The sequence below is a fragment of the Mesoplodon mirus genome, assembly GCF_964341445.2.
Source record: "Mesoplodon mirus genome assembly, chromosome: 7".
NCBI classification, from domain to species: domain Eukaryota; kingdom Metazoa; phylum Chordata; class Mammalia; order Artiodactyla; family Ziphiidae; genus Mesoplodon; species Mesoplodon mirus.
In genome coordinates, this window is record NC_138983.1 from 58,885,161 (window position 1) to 58,902,686 (window position 17,526).

Genomic DNA, 17,526 nt, shown 5'->3' on the forward strand with positions numbered 1-17,526 from the left:
ATTTTTCTCATTGATTTTTGTTATTGATAATATTTCTTGAAATGCATGGTAATATTTGATTTGGTGTGATTGCATAATAGACATTGTATGTGAAAAACTGCAGAGGTTGTAGCTACTGTTCTTTCTCCAAAAATGCAGATCTTGCAGTGATTTACCATTTCTCAAAGATATATAAGCAGACGTACACAACCTTAATGGGAAAGGTAAAGAATACTAGAGCAGGAATGGAACCTTACACACCTTGGGAAGAAATGAGAGAATCAAGCCCCATTCAGAAGATTCAAGACTGCAAGTATCCCTTTGATGTCAATTCCACCTGTGAGGAGAGCATCTTCAACAGAATTGTGGAAGATCTGTGTGCCAGAGAGCAGGAGACCTATCAGACTGTGCACGTGATCAATGTGGACACGGATGACACCCTGGAGGACACCACCCTTGGAGCTTTGATCATCTGTGCTATACAGTAAGTCTCATTTTTAAAAAATGTTTTATGTCTGGGTCACTGACTCTAAGAAAAAATTTTCACAACTTATGTAAGATCTGACAACATTTTCATTTATGCCTGGCCTTTTCTCTAACAGGACTTTTAAGATCTTCCTCTTTCTCTTCTATTCTTGAAACAGTGCTTTTTACAACTTCCCAGGGACTTCCAAGGTCCAGTCAAGTTGTAGAAACTTCAAGGCAGGTGCTCTTTTATTTTTCTTTATTTTTTATTTTTTTTTGCTTTATAACAAATTTAATCAGTTATACATATACATATGTTCCCATATCCCCTCCCTTTTGCGTCTCCCTCCCACCCTCCCTATCCCACCCCTCCAGGCGGTCACAAAGCACCGAGCTGATCTCCCTGTGCTATGCGGCTGCTTCCCACTAGCTATCTACCTTACGTTTGGTAGTGTATATATGTCCATGCCGCTCTTTCACTTTGTCACAGCTTACCCTTCCCCCTCCCCATATCCTCAAGTCCATTCTCTAGTAGGTCTGTGTCTTTATTCCTGTCTTACACCTATGTTCTTCATGACATTTTTTTTTCTTAAATTCCATATATATGTGTCAGCATACAGTATTTGTCTTTCTCTTTCTGACTTACTTCACTCTGTATGACAGACTCTAGGTCGGCAGGTGCTCTTAAGCCTTGGTGTAATACACAATCATATGAGTGTTTCTAAAAAACACAGATCTATGGGCTCCACTCCTAGAGATACTGATTGGGTGATCTGGGGTCAAAATTTGCAAAACTTGCATTCACACATTCCCAGTTGATGCTGATGCTTCTGGTTTGGGGATTCCGCTATGAGACTGAGTGTAAAAGAAATCAGAAAGCCGGTGGAGGCCACTGGAGTCTTTCGAGAATTATCATGAATTTAAGAAAATCAAAAGGAGGATGTGTGGTGTTCTTGTAACCCCCGAAACACTATCAGCAGGGATGTTTTCCAGAAGTCACTTTTTACACTGGTGAATCATTTTATGATTTTATGGACAAAACTATGTGTGCCTTCCTCTGATTTAACACAGTTACATTTGTAGAGTATCAATTGTATAAAAGAAATACGCAAAAACACTTTTAGGGCTTCCCTGGTGGTGCAGTGGTTGAGGGTCTGCCTGCCAATGCAGGGGACACGGGTTCGTGCCCCGGTCTGGGAAGATACCACATGCCGCGGAGCGGCTGGGCCCGTGAGCCATGGCCACTGAGCCTGCGCATCTGGAGCCTGTGCTCCGCAAACGGAGAGGCCATGGCAGTGAGAGGCCCACGTACCACACACACACAAAAAAAAAACACTTTTAATTTTACGTATAACTGAATTAAGTGCAAGCATGGAAATTTCAAACACATTTTCCACATGTGTGTTCCCAGGTCACTGGAGGGGTCGGTGACAAGCTTGGGAATAATCTAGGTATTTTGTCTAATATCAATAGTAGCCTCATACACAGGTGAACAAACAGGGCTAACTAGAGATTTCAAAACGCTCCCAGTGGGTAACCATACCCTTGCAAAGAATTAGATTTTCAGTTCATTTAATCACCTGATTGTTCTGATGACTGGATTGAGTTCTCTGGCCAGAGCCCACTATCCAAACCCAGTCAGTCAAGGGTTAACCCAATCAATCAATCAAGAGTTCTCCAGGCACCAAGGGTGGGTGGTGACTTAATATAAGCCTGGTCTCTGTTCTTTGACAGTATGCTAGTTGGAAGAGCTGGACGGAGGCAGTTTTCTCCCTGGCTTCAGAGTCCCCTCAATCTCCATCCGTCTGGCTGGAGTCCCAAGTGGCGACCACCATGCCCTCCTCCTCGCTCTGGGTGGCTGTGGTCTGTATGAGTAACATGGACAGGAACGTGGAAGGCCAGAGCATCCTCATGAAGAAAGGGTTCAGTGTCAAATCTTTTGGAGCCGGATTCCCTGTGCTCCCAGGACCCACAGGCAATCTCTATGTCCTTTGCTCAGTCAACTGTGCAAACTAACAAAAGGAATAGAGCTAAAAATGACTATTTCAGTATAGAATGGTCTGACAGAGCCGTACTTGAAGACATGGGAGAGCCGGTGGAGGCCGCTCCAGTCCCTGGAGAATCATCATGAATTCAAGAAATTCGGAGGATGTGTAGTGTTCTTGTAACTCCTGAAACACTGTCAGCAGGGATGTTTTCCAGGAGTCGCTTTTTACACTGGTGAGTCATTTTATTACTTTATGGGCAAAACTATAGGAATGCTCCTGAGATTTGACACAATTACACTTCTAGAATATCAGCTGATGAAAGGAATATGAAACAACCCTTGTAATTTTATGTAAAATTGACTTAAGTGTGAGCTTGGAAGTTTCAAACACATTTTTCACAGGCATGTTCTCAAGCCACTGGAGGGGCTGGTGACAAGCTTTGGAGGAGTCTAGGTAATTTGCCTATTATCAATCATAGCCCCATCCACAGGTGCACCAATAGGGCTAAGTGGAGATTTCAAGACACACCCACGGTGTAGCCAATACCCTTGTGGAGATTTAGATGTTCAGGTGATTTAACGACCGGATGGTTCTGATGACTGGATTGGGTTCTCTGGTCAGAGCCCACTATCCAAACCCAATCACTCAAGAGTTAAGCCAACCATCAATCAAGAATTCTCCTCCCACTGTGGGGAGGTGACTCCATATAAACCCGGTTTCCGTTTTTTGACACTAACACAGGTTGGGAGACCTGGACCCAGCCAGTCATCCTTCTGGCTTCAGAGTTCTCTCGGACCCTGAAGTCCATTCGTCTGGCTGGGAGTCCCAAGGAGCTGCATCATGCCCTCCTCTCCGCTCAGGGTGGCTGTGGTCTGTATGAGTAACATGAACAGGAGCATGGAAGCCCACAGCATCCTCATGAAGAAAGAGTTCAGTGTCAAGTCTTTTGGAGCCGGATCCTGTGTGAGGCTCCCAGGATGTGCAGGTAGCCTCCCCATGGTTTATGATTTTTCCACCACATATGAGCAAATGCGTAAGGACCTTCTCCACAAAGATGGAGAACACTATAGAAGCAATGGAGTCTTACACATCTTGGGAAGAAATGAGAGAATCAAGCCTCACCCAGAAAGATTTCAAGAGTGCAGGGATCCCTTTGATGTCATCTTCACGTGTCAGGAGAGCGTCTATGACAGGGTGGTGGCAGATCTGTGTACCCGAGAGCAGGAGACCTGTCAGCCTGTGCACGTGATCAACGTGGACATAGACGACACCCTGGAGGATGCCACTCTTGGATCTCTGATCATCTGTGAGCTCTGCCAAGGTCTCCAGCAGGCGGATGACATGGAAAGCAGTCTGGCTGAGCTTCTCCTGGCAGCAGAGGGGAAAACAGGAAGGAGCTTTCTTCACACGGTCTGCTTCTACTGAAGATCTTGGCTGGTTTGAACTCCTTCGTCGGTAAGAACTTGTGTCTGGACTTTTGGGCTATTTGGTATTTTCTGTAAGAAGCGTATTCAAAACTCTTTCCACTAAAATACATGTGTATGATTTTTTTTTCAGAGACACCCCAGCCAGGGAAGGAAGTGGAGGAGAAAAGCATTTTATGGGAAATGGAACACGGACTACCACTAGGCATAAAACCCTTCCAACACTGGAGACAACATTCCAGGTACTTTCCTTGGAAGAGACAATTCAGTGCTCACATTGTTCCGTGAGGAAGTGAACAGCCAGGAGCTCCACTTCCAGATGAGCAAACCATGGCCAATCCTCCGAGTCTCCTCCCTTCACCTTCTTCACATTATATGGCACCAGTTTGTGTACTAGTCTTCAAGGGTTGGCTTAAAGAAGTATTTCTCAATTCTTCTGAAACATGGTCCTCCCCTCTGGTCTTGATTATAGTTTGAGCCCAGGATCTTGCTCTTCGACGTGTGTTAGAATGTTTCAGGTCTGGGTCACTGATGCTAATAAAAAAAAATTTCACGCTATATGTAAGTTCTGAGTACATTTTCATTTATGCCTGGTTTTTCCTACCATGACTTTTCTCTTACGAACATCCTGCTTCCCTTGTGCTCTTGAAGCCCTACTTGGAACGAATTCCCAGGGACTTCCAAGGTCCAGCCAAGGCTCAGGACCCTCTGCTTTGAGACAGCTGCTCTCATGCTTTGGTGCACATCACAATCACCTGAAGGGCTTCGTACATCCCAGATCTCCAGGCTCGACTCCCAGAGTTTCTGATTTGGTGGTCTGGGGTCCACATTTGCCTTTGTCTCACATTCCAGGTTGATGTTAAGGCCCTGGGTCTTGGATTCACGCTTTGAGAAGACCGAGTGCATTTACTGAGGTAGGACTCTTTGCAATGTGACAATCACTATAATTGACAGAGGCACAGGGACATAAAGTTTGTGGTTTTCTAAATGAATTTTCCTCCTGTGCCATTTTGAAGTGACAGGACTGTCTCTCCTTCCTGTTTGGTGTCCCGTTCATGAGTTTTACCTCTATGACCTATGCTCAGTCAACTGTGCAAACTAACAAAAGGAATAGAGCTAAAAATGACTATTTCAGTATAGAATGGTCCGACAGAGACGTACCTGAAGACATGGGAGAGCCGGTGGAGGCCACTCCAGTCCCTGGAGAATCATCATGAATTCAAGAAAATCAATCGGAGGATGTATAGTGTTCTTGTAACTCCTGAAACACTGTCAGCAGGGATGTTTTCCAGGAGTCGCTTTTTACACTGGTGAGTCATTTTACTTTATGGGCAAAACTATAGGAATGCTCCTGAGATTTGACACAATTACACTTCTAGAATATCAGCTGATGAAAGGAATATGAAACAACCCTTATAATTTTATGTAAAATTGACTTAAGTGTGAGCTTGGAAGTTTCAAACACGTTTTTCACAGGCATGTTCTCAAGCCACTGGAGGGGCTGGTGACAAGCTTTGGAGGAGTCTAGGTAATTTGCCTAATATCAATCGTAGCCCCATCCACAGGTGCACCAATAGGGCTAAGTGGAGATTTCAAGACACACCCACGGGGTAGCCATACCCTTGTGGAGATTTAGGCGTTCAGGTGATTTAACGACCGGATGGTTCTGATGACTGGATTGGGTTCTCTGGTCAGAGCCCACTATGCAAACCCAATCACTCAAGAGTTAAGCCAATCATCAATCAAGAATTCTCCTCCGGGCTTCCCTGGTGGCGCAGTGGTTGAGAGTCCGCCTGCCGATGCAGGGGACACGGGTTCGTGCCCCGGTCCGGGAAGATCCCACATGCCACGGAGCGGCTGGACCCATGAGCCATGGCTGCTGAGCCTGCGCGTCTGGAGCCTGTGCTCCACAACGGGAGAGGCCACAACAGTGAGAGGCCCGCGTACCGCAAAAAAAAAAAAAAAAAAGAATTCTCCTCCCACTGTGGGGAGGTTTGGGGTGTTCTGAAGATAGAAATGTTTTGTCCAGTTGATATTATTTTTGCTGGAAAATCCATTTTGAGGAAAATTTAATATCTGATGTTCCTGAAAGTTAGTAAATAAAGAGTCATCATCCAAAAAATAACTGGTGCCCAATAAATGGACCAGGCATTAGAAGATGGAGATACTGACTTAGACTGCAGATATGTCTTGGCAAATATGAAAGGAGCCCTGAGAATGTCTGGGATCTGTGCTGGGGTTCCTAAAGCAGGGTGTGGAAAGAGGAGACCTCCAGGCCCTCTTAGGCAGATGTGAGAAGAAAACATGAGACAGGAGACATTTGAAAGGGGATTTCTAGGATGAACATGTATTACACCAAAGTCGTTCTATCAGGAAACCAAACGGGCAAGTACCCCTGAGTTCCCTGGCTTCCATTTTTCAGTGAAAAACCCCCCCAAAAACAAACAGCACTTCCCTTTTACTCCTTTTCTCCAAACGCACACCCATCCTCAGCTTCTATCATCTCCTCCCTTCTCAAGCCCCTCTCTGTGTTGAATTGTGTCTTTCTGGCTTTTTCCTTCTCACAGAGCAGTCCTTTACTCTCCAGAGACAGTTCCCTGTATCAAGGCCAGTGACTAGACTCTCTTGACCAGTAACTGTAATTGTAGAACAGTTTCTTCCATCACTGGGAGGATGGTTATAGGAGCTGATTTTCCTCCCATCAAAGAAAAAACAGAGGCACCAAGAGAGGCAACCTGGGATGGAACATAAACTGTTAATGAGCCTAAGACATAACTTATACTGAGATAGATATTCTGAGATACCCGTCAACAGAAAGAATCAACATTTGTCTCCAATTTTCTAAAACCACCTGCTTAAAGTTTGCTCCACTCTCAAACTTAAGCCCCTAGGGTCCTGGAAGTTTCCCATTTTTTTCTGCATCTGGATTAATGAATGAATGAATGTACACTAAGAACCAAATGACAATATTTCCGCCTGCAGAAAAATCTTCCAAATGTCATCCCCATCCCTTCCCAGCACTAATGCCTTATTTTCCAATTTCAGTCATTTCTAAACGTAGTTCCTAAGATGTGAGCATGAGCAGTGTGTCACCTCAGGCACACAGGCCCTGTCAGTGTTATTCCTTAACCTTTGTCTACTGAATCCCTTCACAAGTGTGCAATTTGTATGTGGTGAATTCAGAGAGATTTTAAATCTCATTTCCATCAGTTAGGCCAAATCTGCCTGTATGACCCCACACGCTGCTTTCTTCAGTATTCCCTGTGCATAGCCGCCGCCTGGATCTGAACGAACACTGTTCATAAATGGTATACTTCAATTTGAATACCTACGTTTTCCATATTACTTCATTCTCTTTTCATTCTCTTTATGATAAATCATCCACCACAGGTGAAGTTCAAGTTTATATTCAAGAAACCTCTTGTTACAGCCTTCACAGGTACATATAATGATTTCCTTTGAATATTCATAAGCCTCTGTTGGTAGGAGAAATATATACAATGATATGTTTTGTTTGATTATCTGGAGATATGCATATCTTTTAATTAGACTGTCACTCATTGAAGCAGAGAACATACCCTATTGACTTTTTATGTTTCTTATTATTTGCATGTTCAAAGAAGATGGAGAGTGTGAGATATGCCAAAAGAATATTCCAGGAAAATCTGGATTTTTCATCTCTGTGAGTATGAGGTGATGTCTCTGGTGGTTTCCATGGGTATGTTTCCTTAAACCACACTGGTGTCAGTCACACAGTCTTTTACTTGCTGGGCATCGGTGGCCTAGAGGACCAGTACATGTGGATTTCCATCCCTTTCTTCTTTTCGTACATCATTGCCCTATCTGGGAACAGCCTTCTCATCTTCATTATTGTGACAAAGCACAGCCTCCATGAACCCATGTACCTCTTCCTCTGCATGCTGGCTGGGGCAGACTTTGTCCTCTCCACATGCATAGTACCTCAGGCCTTGGCCATCTTCTGGTTCTGTGCTGGGGAGACCTCCTTGAATCGTTGCATCAAACAGTTCTTCGTTACACACAGCACTTTCATGTCCGAGTCAGGTACCTTGCTGGTGGTGACATTTGACTGCTACATTGCCATATGCTTCTACCCACTGAGATACACCACTATTCTTACACACACACTGATTAGGAAAATTGGTGTTACCATCTTTCGGAGAAGTTATTGTATGAATTTCCCCATGATATTTCTTCTGAAGAGATTGACTTTCTGACAAAGTAATATAATTCCAGACACCTGTTGTGAACACATTGGCTTGGCCAAATATGCTTGTAATGACATACGAGTAAACATCTGGTATGGACTCTTTGTTATAATGTCAACAGTGGTCTTAGATGTCCTATTAATTTTCGTTTCCTACACGCTTATTCTCCATGCTGTCTTCCACGTGCCTTCCCAAGATGCTTGTCACAAGGCTCTCAACACATGTGGCTCTCATGTCTGCATCATCATCCTCTTTTATGGGCCTGCGATCATCAAAACTCTTACTCAGCAGTTTGGAAACCAGGTTCCACCTCATATCCACATCTTGTTGGATAATGTGTGCATTCTGGCTCCCCCTATGCTGAATCCCATCACTTATGGGATCAAGACCGAGCAAATTCGAGAGCAGGTAGCTCACATATTTTTTCCAGTGCAGAAATAACTTTGGAGGAGGAACAGTGTTTTCAGCATCTCTAGCTATCCATGATGTAAACTATGGAACTGGTGGATATAAATGCTAGTGGTAAACTAACACACTAGGTAATAGTTTAGTGAATTGTTTCTGTAGAATGTTCACCAGATAGGTACTGAACTTCCAGTTTCTACTGTCAAAGCAGTACAGTGAGCAGTGTCGTGTTTGACTGAGTAAGTTCCATCCTGCACAGAGTATGTGGCTACAAATAGGACTTCCCAAAGTCTTACATCTTACATATCACTAACCTGATCTTTGGTAATAGAAGAAATGAGAACAATGCTCTGGTTTCACATTTTTTTCAATTATTCGTCACTAAGTTTCTCATCCTTTGAGGCATCTTGTGACATCCCTGAACTATCACATATAAACCTGCATTCCTTTATGTCTTTCTATGTAGCTAAGCGACTTTCTTAGAATCAGAGATTCTTAGGGTTTCAGGTATTTTTATTATACTATAATTTATATCCTATCACATATATGTCAGAGTACAGGAATGTAAATGAATTGCTTGAATCACATTTTCAAAACCCTTTGGGAGGCTGAGGCTGATCCCTTGTGTAATGGGAAAATGCTAATGTGGTGTTTGATGGGTGCTATGTACCAGGAGAATGTTGAAGAACGGGAAGTCCCTCAATCTTCACATCAGACCATGATCTTCAGTGATCTCATCAGCTGGGCAGTCAAGGACTGTTTTTTGGCCTCCTTTAATGCAGTACTTCCTAGATCAATTTCCAAGGAATCTGCACTTCCATTGACCCACCAGCTCATTAACTCTTTACCTTTCCCAATTCATGCCATACTCCAAATATATCCGTGCTTTGTCTTGGGATAACATCTCTTGACTTGTAGAAAATATTTTCTCCCAGGTTTATTGAGATATAATTGCCATACAACATTGTGTAATTTAAGGTGTATATCTTTTTGTTCCTACACACTTAGTTTTTTACAGCATGATTACCACAGTAGCATTAGTTAACACCTCCATCATCGAACAAAACTATCATTTCCTTTTTTTGTGGTGAGAACATCTAAGATGTACAGTGTTATTGACTTTCAAGTATATGAAACAGTGTTGTTCACTCTAATCACAACGCTGTTTTTATCCTGAGAACTTAGTCCTCTTCTAAGTGGTAGTTTGTACCCTTTGACCAACATCTCCTCCTTTCCCCCACCCCCAGACTCTGGCAACCACCTTTCTATTACCAATCTCTCTGAACTCAACTTTTTAAGATTTCACATACAAGTGATATCACACAGTATTTATTTTTTCTCTGTCTAACTTATTTCACTTGACATAATGCCGTCAAGTTCCATCTATGTTATCACAAATGGCAGGATTTATTTCTTTTTTAATCTGGAATAATATTTCATGATATATATGCTGCATTTTCTTTATCTATCCATGCATCCATGTACACTTAGGTTGTTGCCATGCCTTAGCTATTGTAAATAATGCTGCAATAATAAACCTGGGGGTGCAGATGATTTTTGAGTCAGTCTTTTCATTTCCTTCAGATAAATACCCAGAGGTGCAATTTGAGGATCACATGGTAGCTATATTTTTAACTTTTTGAAGAACCTCCATACTCTTTTCTGTAGTGGCTACAACAATTTACATTCCCACCAACAGTGCATGGTGGTTCCCTTTTCTTCACATCCTCACTGACACTTGTTATTTCTTGTCTTTTTGATAATATCCATTGCAAAGGTGTGAGATGACATCTCCTTGTGGTTTTGATTTGTATTTCTCTAATGATTAATGATGCTGAGCTCCTTTTCATGTACCTGTTGGCCATCTGTATGTCTTCTTTGGAAAAATGTTTATTCAGATCCTCTGCTCATTTTAAAATCAGATTGTTTCAGTTTTTCCTATTGAGCTGTATGAGTTCTTCATATATTTTGGATATTAAGCCCTTACCATTGTTGAAAAATTCAATTAACAATCAAATTGAGAAGAAAAAGAGAATTTTTTTCGAGCCAAATTGAGGATTATAACCCAGGAGACAGACCCTCGGAATCTCTGAGAACTGTTCTGTCTCTTAGAAGTCGAAGGCAGAGTACATTTTTTGAGACAAAGGATCATACATCAAATGACATACTGACACTTTACATAAAGTTCACCAAAGATACATAGTCCAGATAAGCAGGTACAAAGTGAACAGCAAGTCACCCTGACCCCCTACAGAGTTGGAAAGAAGGCTGATATTTTAAGAAGTTACAGTGTTAGCTTCAGAAGAAAGGAAGAAACACATTGCTCTTTGTGATTGAGAAACATTTCTCCCTTTGAGGAGATCTGTTTAATGTGTAAGGCAGATGCACATTGCACATTAGGGAGGGAAGGAGGAAGCCCAGACAGACAGAGAGATGAATCTTATGTTTAAATGTTCTTGTCCTGCCTTAAAATATACATTTTATTTCATTACCAGATATACGATTTGCAAATATTTTTTTCCCAGTTGGTAGGTTGCCTTTCCATTTTGTTGATGGTTTCCTTTGCTGTTCAGAGGCTTTTTAGTTTGATGTAATCTCACTTGTTTATTTTACTTTTGCCTTTGATGTCAGTTTCAAGAAATTATCACCAAGACCAATGTCACATGGCTTACTGCCTATGTTTCCTTCTAGGTGTTTTACAGTTTCAGGTCTTCTGTTCAAGTCTTTAATCCATTTTGAATTGATTTTTATGAATGGTATAAGAGAGGGGTCCAGTTTCACTCTTTTACATGTGACTGTTGAGTTTTCCCAAGACCATTTGTTGAAGAGACTGTCCTTTCCCTATTGTATATGCTTGTCTTCTTTGTTGTAAATCATTTAACTTTATATGGATAGGTTGATTACTTGGCTCTCTTTTCTGTTCCATTGATCTATGTGTCTGTGTTTATGCCAATACCATACTGTTTGATTACCATGGCTTTGTGATATAGTGTGAACTGAGGAAGCATGATGCCTCTAGCTTGTTCTTTCTCAAGATTGGTTTGGTTATTTGGGGTTTTTGTGGCTCCATACAAATTTTAGTATTGTTTTTCTATATCTTTGAAAAATGACATTGGAATCTTTATAGGAGTTGAATTGTATTTGTAGTTGCATTGTATTTGTAGATTGCTTTGGGTAGTATGGTTCTTTCAACAATATGAGTTCTTCCAATCCATGACCACAAAATAATTTTCCATTTGTTTGTGTCTTCTTCAATTTCTTCCACCAATGTCTTATAGTTTTTAGGGTACAGGTCTTTCATCTCTTTGGTTAAATTTATTCCTAGGTAGTTTATTCATTTTATGTAATTGTAAATGGAATTGTGTATTAATTTCTCTTTTGGATCATTTGTTATTAGTGTATAGATACAGAACTGATTTTTGTGTATTGATTTGTATCCTGTAAGTTAGCTGAATTTGTTTTTTTTTTGCTAACAGTTTTTTGATTACTACTGAGTTTGAATATTTGTTGGATAGTCTTATTTCTTCTTGTGAGTTAAAGATAGGTATCATTTGTTTAGTGATTAGCAAATTGCAGCTCCATGCCATAAACATGACACTGAGGAAACTGAAACTCTGCCAAGATCAATGGAAGAGGTAGGGACAAACCAATTTCCGTTTTATTTTTAACATCTGTTCTCTTGGGTCCTTTAACTTGTAAATGATCTGGCTCTTCATGTCTTTGCTCATTTAACTCTTTTTTTTTTTTTTTTTTTTGCGGTACGAGGGCCTCTCACTGTTGTGGCCCCTCCCGTTGCGGAGCACAGGCTCTGGACATGCAGGCTCAGCGGCCATGGTTCACGGGCCCAGCCTCTCCGCGGCATGTGGGATCTTCCCAGACTGGGGCACGAACCCGTGTCCCCTGCATCGGCAGGCGGACTCTCAACCACTGTGCCACCAGGGAAGCCCCATCTCATTTAACTCTTGAAAGCTCTATGTTGTTCTTTTCTATTTTCATTTTTTTTAAAAAACAATAATTATATTTTCTCTATTACATTTAGTTTAACTATTTGTGCAGTATTTTTTAAAAACTTTTTATTTTATAATGGAGTATAGCTGATTAATAAAGTTCTGATAATTTCAGGTGCACAGCAAAGCAACTCAGTCATACATATACATGTATCCATTCTCCCAGAAACTCCCCTCCCATCCAGGCTGCCACATAGCATTGAGCAGAGTTCCATGTGCTATACAGTAGGTCCTTGTTGGTTATCCATTTTAAATATAGCAGTGTGTACATGTCAATCACGAACTCCCTAACTATCCCTTCCCCCACCCTTCCCCCCAGTAACCATAAGTTTGTTTTCTAAATCTGTGAGTCTGTTTTTGTTTTGTAAATAAATTCATCTGTATCATTTCTTTTAAGATTCCACATATAAGCTATATCATACAACATCTCTCTTTCTCTGTCTGACTTGCTTCACTTAGTATGATAATCTCTAGGTCCATCCATGTTGCTGCAAATGGCATTATTTCATTCTCTTTAATGGCAAAGTAATACTCCATTAGTTAAAAAAAAGACAAACATTAATAGCTATATTTGTGAAATATACATTGTCTTTTTCATTGTTTAATGTTTGAAAATTCTTAAGCTATGATTTGAATGTTGTTTACATCAATTTCTATATTTTAGTTTTTAAAATTTAAAAATGAAAGATTATTTAATCAACAGAGAATTTGAGTGAGGATTACAGGGGATATTATACATAAAGTACTTGGAAAGGCATCTATAGACTTAGAGGTTTTATATATATATTTGCTGTCATTACGATTATGTTCATTCTTTTTTGTTTCATTGAAGTTTTATTTATTTATTTATTTTATTGATTTACAATGTGCTAGTTTCCAATGCATAGCGAAGTGACTCAGTTATAAGTGTATATGTATATATATTCTTTTTCATATTCATTTTCATTATGGTTTATTACAGGATATTGAATATAGTTCCCTGTGGTATAAAGTAGGACTTTGTTGTTTATCTATTTTATTTTTTATTTTTAAATTATTATTTTAAAAAACTGATGTATAGTGGAATTACCATATTGTGTTAGTTTCTGGTGTACAGCATAGTGATTCATATATATATATGTGTGTATATATATATATATATACACACACACCACATATATAACCTTTTCATTTTCTTTCTTATCAAAAGTATTAGAAGATATTGAATGTAGTTCCCTGTGCTATACAGTAGTCCCCTGTTTTTTATCTATTTTCTATATAGTAGTTTGTATCTGCTAATCCTAAACTCCTAATTTATCCCTCCTCCACCCCCTTTCCCCTTTGGTAACCATAAGCTTGTTTTCTATGGCTGTGAAACTGTTTCTGTTTTATAAATGAGTTAATTTTTGTTATATTTTAGATTCCACATATAAGTGGTATCATATGCTATTTGTCTCTCTTTCTGACTTACTTCACTTAGTATGATAATCTCTGGGTCCATCCATGTTGCTGCAAATGTCATTATTTTGTTCTTTTTATGGTTGAGTAATATTCCATTGCATATAAGTACCACATCCTCCTAATCCATTCTTCTGTCAATGGACATTTAGGTTGCTTCCATGTCTGGCTATTGTAAATAGAGCTACAATGAACACTAGGGGTGCATGTATCTTTTCAAATTAGAGTTTCCTCCAAATATAGGCCCAGGAATGGAATTGCTGGATCATGTGGCAACTCTATTTTTAGTTTTTTAAGGAACCTCCATACCGTTCTCCATAGTTGCTGCACCAATTTACATTCCCACCCACAGTGTAGGAGGGTTCCCTTTTCTGCCCACCCTCTCCAGCATTTGTTATTTTTAAACATTTTAATGATGGCCATTCTGACTGAAGTGAAGTGATACCTCATTGTAGTTTTAATTTGTATTTCTCTAATTAGTGATGTTCAGCATCTTCTTATGTGCTTATTGGCCATCTGTATGTCTTTGGAGAAATGTCTATTTAGGTCTGTAAGGTCGGATCTTAACAAACGGCATCGCGAAACAGAGGAAAGCTTCAAGTGAGCTTTATTAAGGGGCGCTCCCGGGCGAGGTTCACTGGTCCGAGAGAAAGGGGCCAGAGAAGTCGCACCCAGGCGAGGGTTGGGCAAGATTTTATAGGGGAAGAAGGGAAAGGGGTGTGGTGAATCTGGGAGGGCACAGGGTATTCCTTATTTGGTGGTCTCTTTGGGTATCGTGGCAATATCTGGTGCCGGTTACATCAGTCTTGGGACTGCTAGTCCCGCCCCTCGAAAGGAGGGAAGGCTGGGCCGGGTGGAAAGACTCCAGGTCAGTTTCTGGAACTGGGTGGTCCGGAGAGTTTCAGTCTGATGCAACCTGTGAATCTGATTGCGTTCCCCTGCCTCGGGCCAGTTGGCCTTACAAGGTCTTCTGCCCATCTTTTGATGGGTTGTTTGTTTTTTTGTTATTGAGTTGTATAAGCTGTTTGTATACTTCATAAAGTAAGCTTCTGTTGGTTGTACTGTTTGCAGATATTTTCTCCCATTCTGTAGGTTGTCTTTTCATTTCATTAATGGTTTTCTTTGGTGTGCATGTTTAATATTTTTGATGTTTGTTTTGTGACCCAGGATGTGGTTTATTTTGTTGCATGATCTCCAGAATCTTGAAAAAATATATTCTGCTGTTGACGGATGGACTGATTTATACATGTCCATTAGAATTTGTTGGTGGTGTTATTCAGGCTTTCTCTATCTTTGCAGATTTACTGTCTAGTAGTTGTATCAATTAGTGAGAATGGGCTATTAAATCCCCAATTATAAATGTTGATTTGTCTGTTTTTCCTTATAGTTCTATCAGTTTGGGGAGGGGCTTCAAGATGGCAGAAGAGTAAGATGCGGAGATCACCTTCCTCCCCACAGATACATCAGAAATACATCTACACGTGGAACAACTCCTACAGAACACCTACTGAACGCTGGCAGAAGACCTCAGACCTCCCAAAAGGCAAGAAACTCCCCATGTACCTGGGTAGGGCAAAAGAAAAAGAAAAAACAGAGACAAAAGAATAGGGACGGGACCTGCACCGGTGGGAGGGAGCTGTGAAGGAGGAAAGGTTTCCACACACTAGAAGCCCCTTCTCGGGCGGAGACTGCGGGTGGCGGAGGGGGGAAGCTTCGGAGCCGTGGAGGAGAGCACAGCAACAGGGGTGCGGAGGACAAAGCGGAGAGATTCCCGCACAGAGTATCAGTGCAGACCAGCACTCACCAGCCCGAGAGGCTTGTCTGCTCACCCGCCGGGGCGGGCGGGGCTGGGAGCTGAGGCTCGGGCTTTGGTCGGATCCCAGGGAGGGGACTGGCGGCGTGAACAGAGCCTGCAGGGGGTTAGTGTGCCACAGCTAGCCGGGAGGCAGTCCGGGGAAAAGTCTGGACCTGCCGAAGAGGCAAGAGACTTTTTCTTCCCTCTTTGTTTCCTGGTGCGCGAGGAGAGGGGATTAAGAGCGCTGCTTAAAGGAGCTGCAGAGACGGGCGTGAGCCGCAGCTATCAGCGCGGACCCCAGAGACGGGCATGAGATGCTAGGGCTGCTGCTGCCGCCACCAAGAAGCCTGTGTGCGAGCACAGGTAGGTCACTATCCACACTGCCCCTCCTGGGAGACTGTGCAGCCCGACACTTCCAGGGTCCCGTGATCCAGGGACAACTTCCCCGGGAGAAGGCACGGCGTGCCTCAGGCTGGTGCAACGGCACGTTGTTCTCTGCCGCCGCAGGCTCGCCCTGCACTCCGTGCCCACCCCCGCCACCCCGGCCTGAGTGAGCCAGAGCCCCAGAATCAGCTGCTCCTTTAACCCCGTCCTGTCTGAGCGGGAACAGACGCCCTCAGGCGACCTACATGCAGAGGCGGGGCCAAATCCAAAGCTGAGCCCCGGGAGCTGTGCGAACAAAGAAGAGAAAGGGAAATGTCTCCCAGCAGCCTCAGGCCAGCGGATTAAATCTCCACCATCAACTTGATGTACCCTGCATCTGTGGAATACCTGAATAGACAACGAATCATCCCAAATTGAGGAGGTGGGCTTTGGGAGCAAAGATATATTATTTTTTCCCCTTTTTCTCTTTTTGTGAGTGTGTATGTGTATGCTTCTGTGTGTGATTTTGTCTGTATAGCTTTGCTTTCACCATTTATCCTAGGGTTCTGTCTGTCCTTTTTAAAAAAATTACTTAAACAATTTTTTTCTTAATAATTATTTTTAATTTTAATAACTTTATTTGATTTTATTTTACTTTATTTTATTTTATTTTATTATCTTCTTCTTTCTTTCTTCCTTCCTTTTCTTTCTCCCTTTTATTCTGAGCCGTGTGGGTGATAGGCTCTTGGTGCTGCAGCCAGGAGTCAGTGCTGTGCCTCTGAGGTGGGAGAGCCAACTTCAGGACATGGGTCCACAAGAGACCTCCCAGCTCCACGTAATATCAAATGGCGGAAATCTCCCAGAGATCTCCATCTCAACGCCAAGACCCAGCTCCATTCAACAACCAGCAAGCTACAGTGTTGGACACCCTATGCCAAACAACTAGCAACACAGGAACACAACTCCATCCATTAGCACAGACGCTGCCTAAGATCATAATAAGGCCACAGACACCCCAAAACACACCACTAGACGTGGACCTGCCCACCAGGAAGACAAGATCCAGCCTCATCCTCCAGAACACAGGCACTAATCCCCTCCACCAGGAAGCCTACACAACCACTGAACCAACCTTAGCCACTGGGGGCAGACTCCAAAAACAATGGGAACTATGAACCTGCAGCCTGTGAAAAGGAGACCCCAAACACAGTAAGATAAGCAAAATGAGAAGACAGAAAAACACACAGCAGATGAAGGAGCAAGATAAAAGCCCACCAGATCTAATAAATGATGAAATAGGCAGTCTACCTGAAAAAGAATTCAGAATAATGATAGTAAAGGTGATCCCAAATCTTGGAAATAGAATGGAGAAAATGCAAGAAACGTTTAACAAGGACATAGAAGAACTAAAGAGCAAACAGTGATGAACAACACAAT

The 17,526-nt window shown here is 42.0% G+C and overlaps 2 protein-coding genes across 2 annotated transcripts; both read left to right on the forward strand.

Annotated features, from left to right (window-relative positions):
- The first annotated feature begins 3,189 nt into the window (after window positions 1-3,189).
- On the forward strand, window positions 3,190-3,992 carry LOC309807380 (RNA polymerase II subunit A C-terminal domain phosphatase SSU72 like protein 3-like). Its single transcript, XM_082626872.1, has one exon. The coding sequence runs from the start codon at window positions 3,273-3,275 to the stop codon at window positions 3,855-3,857; it is 585 nt and encodes a 194-aa protein (XP_082482998.1). The 5' UTR covers window positions 3,190-3,272; the 3' UTR covers window positions 3,858-3,992.
- A 2,209-nt stretch (window positions 3,993-6,201) lies between these two features.
- LOC309808790 (olfactory receptor 52B4-like) lies at window positions 6,202-8,523 on the forward strand (the record flags this gene model as incomplete). Its single annotated transcript, XM_082629371.1, is given in 3 exon segments — window positions 6,202-6,241; window positions 7,550-8,088; window positions 8,092-8,523. Coding segments are annotated over 3 exon segments (1,011 nt in total).
- Window positions 8,524-17,526: the final 9,003 nt, after the last annotated feature.

What these genes read in the sequence shown, in the direction of transcription:
- LOC309807380 (XM_082626872.1), top strand. Translation starts at nt 3,273, where the DNA reads ATGCCCTCCTCTCCGCTCAGGGTGGCTGTGGTCTGTATGAGTAACATG.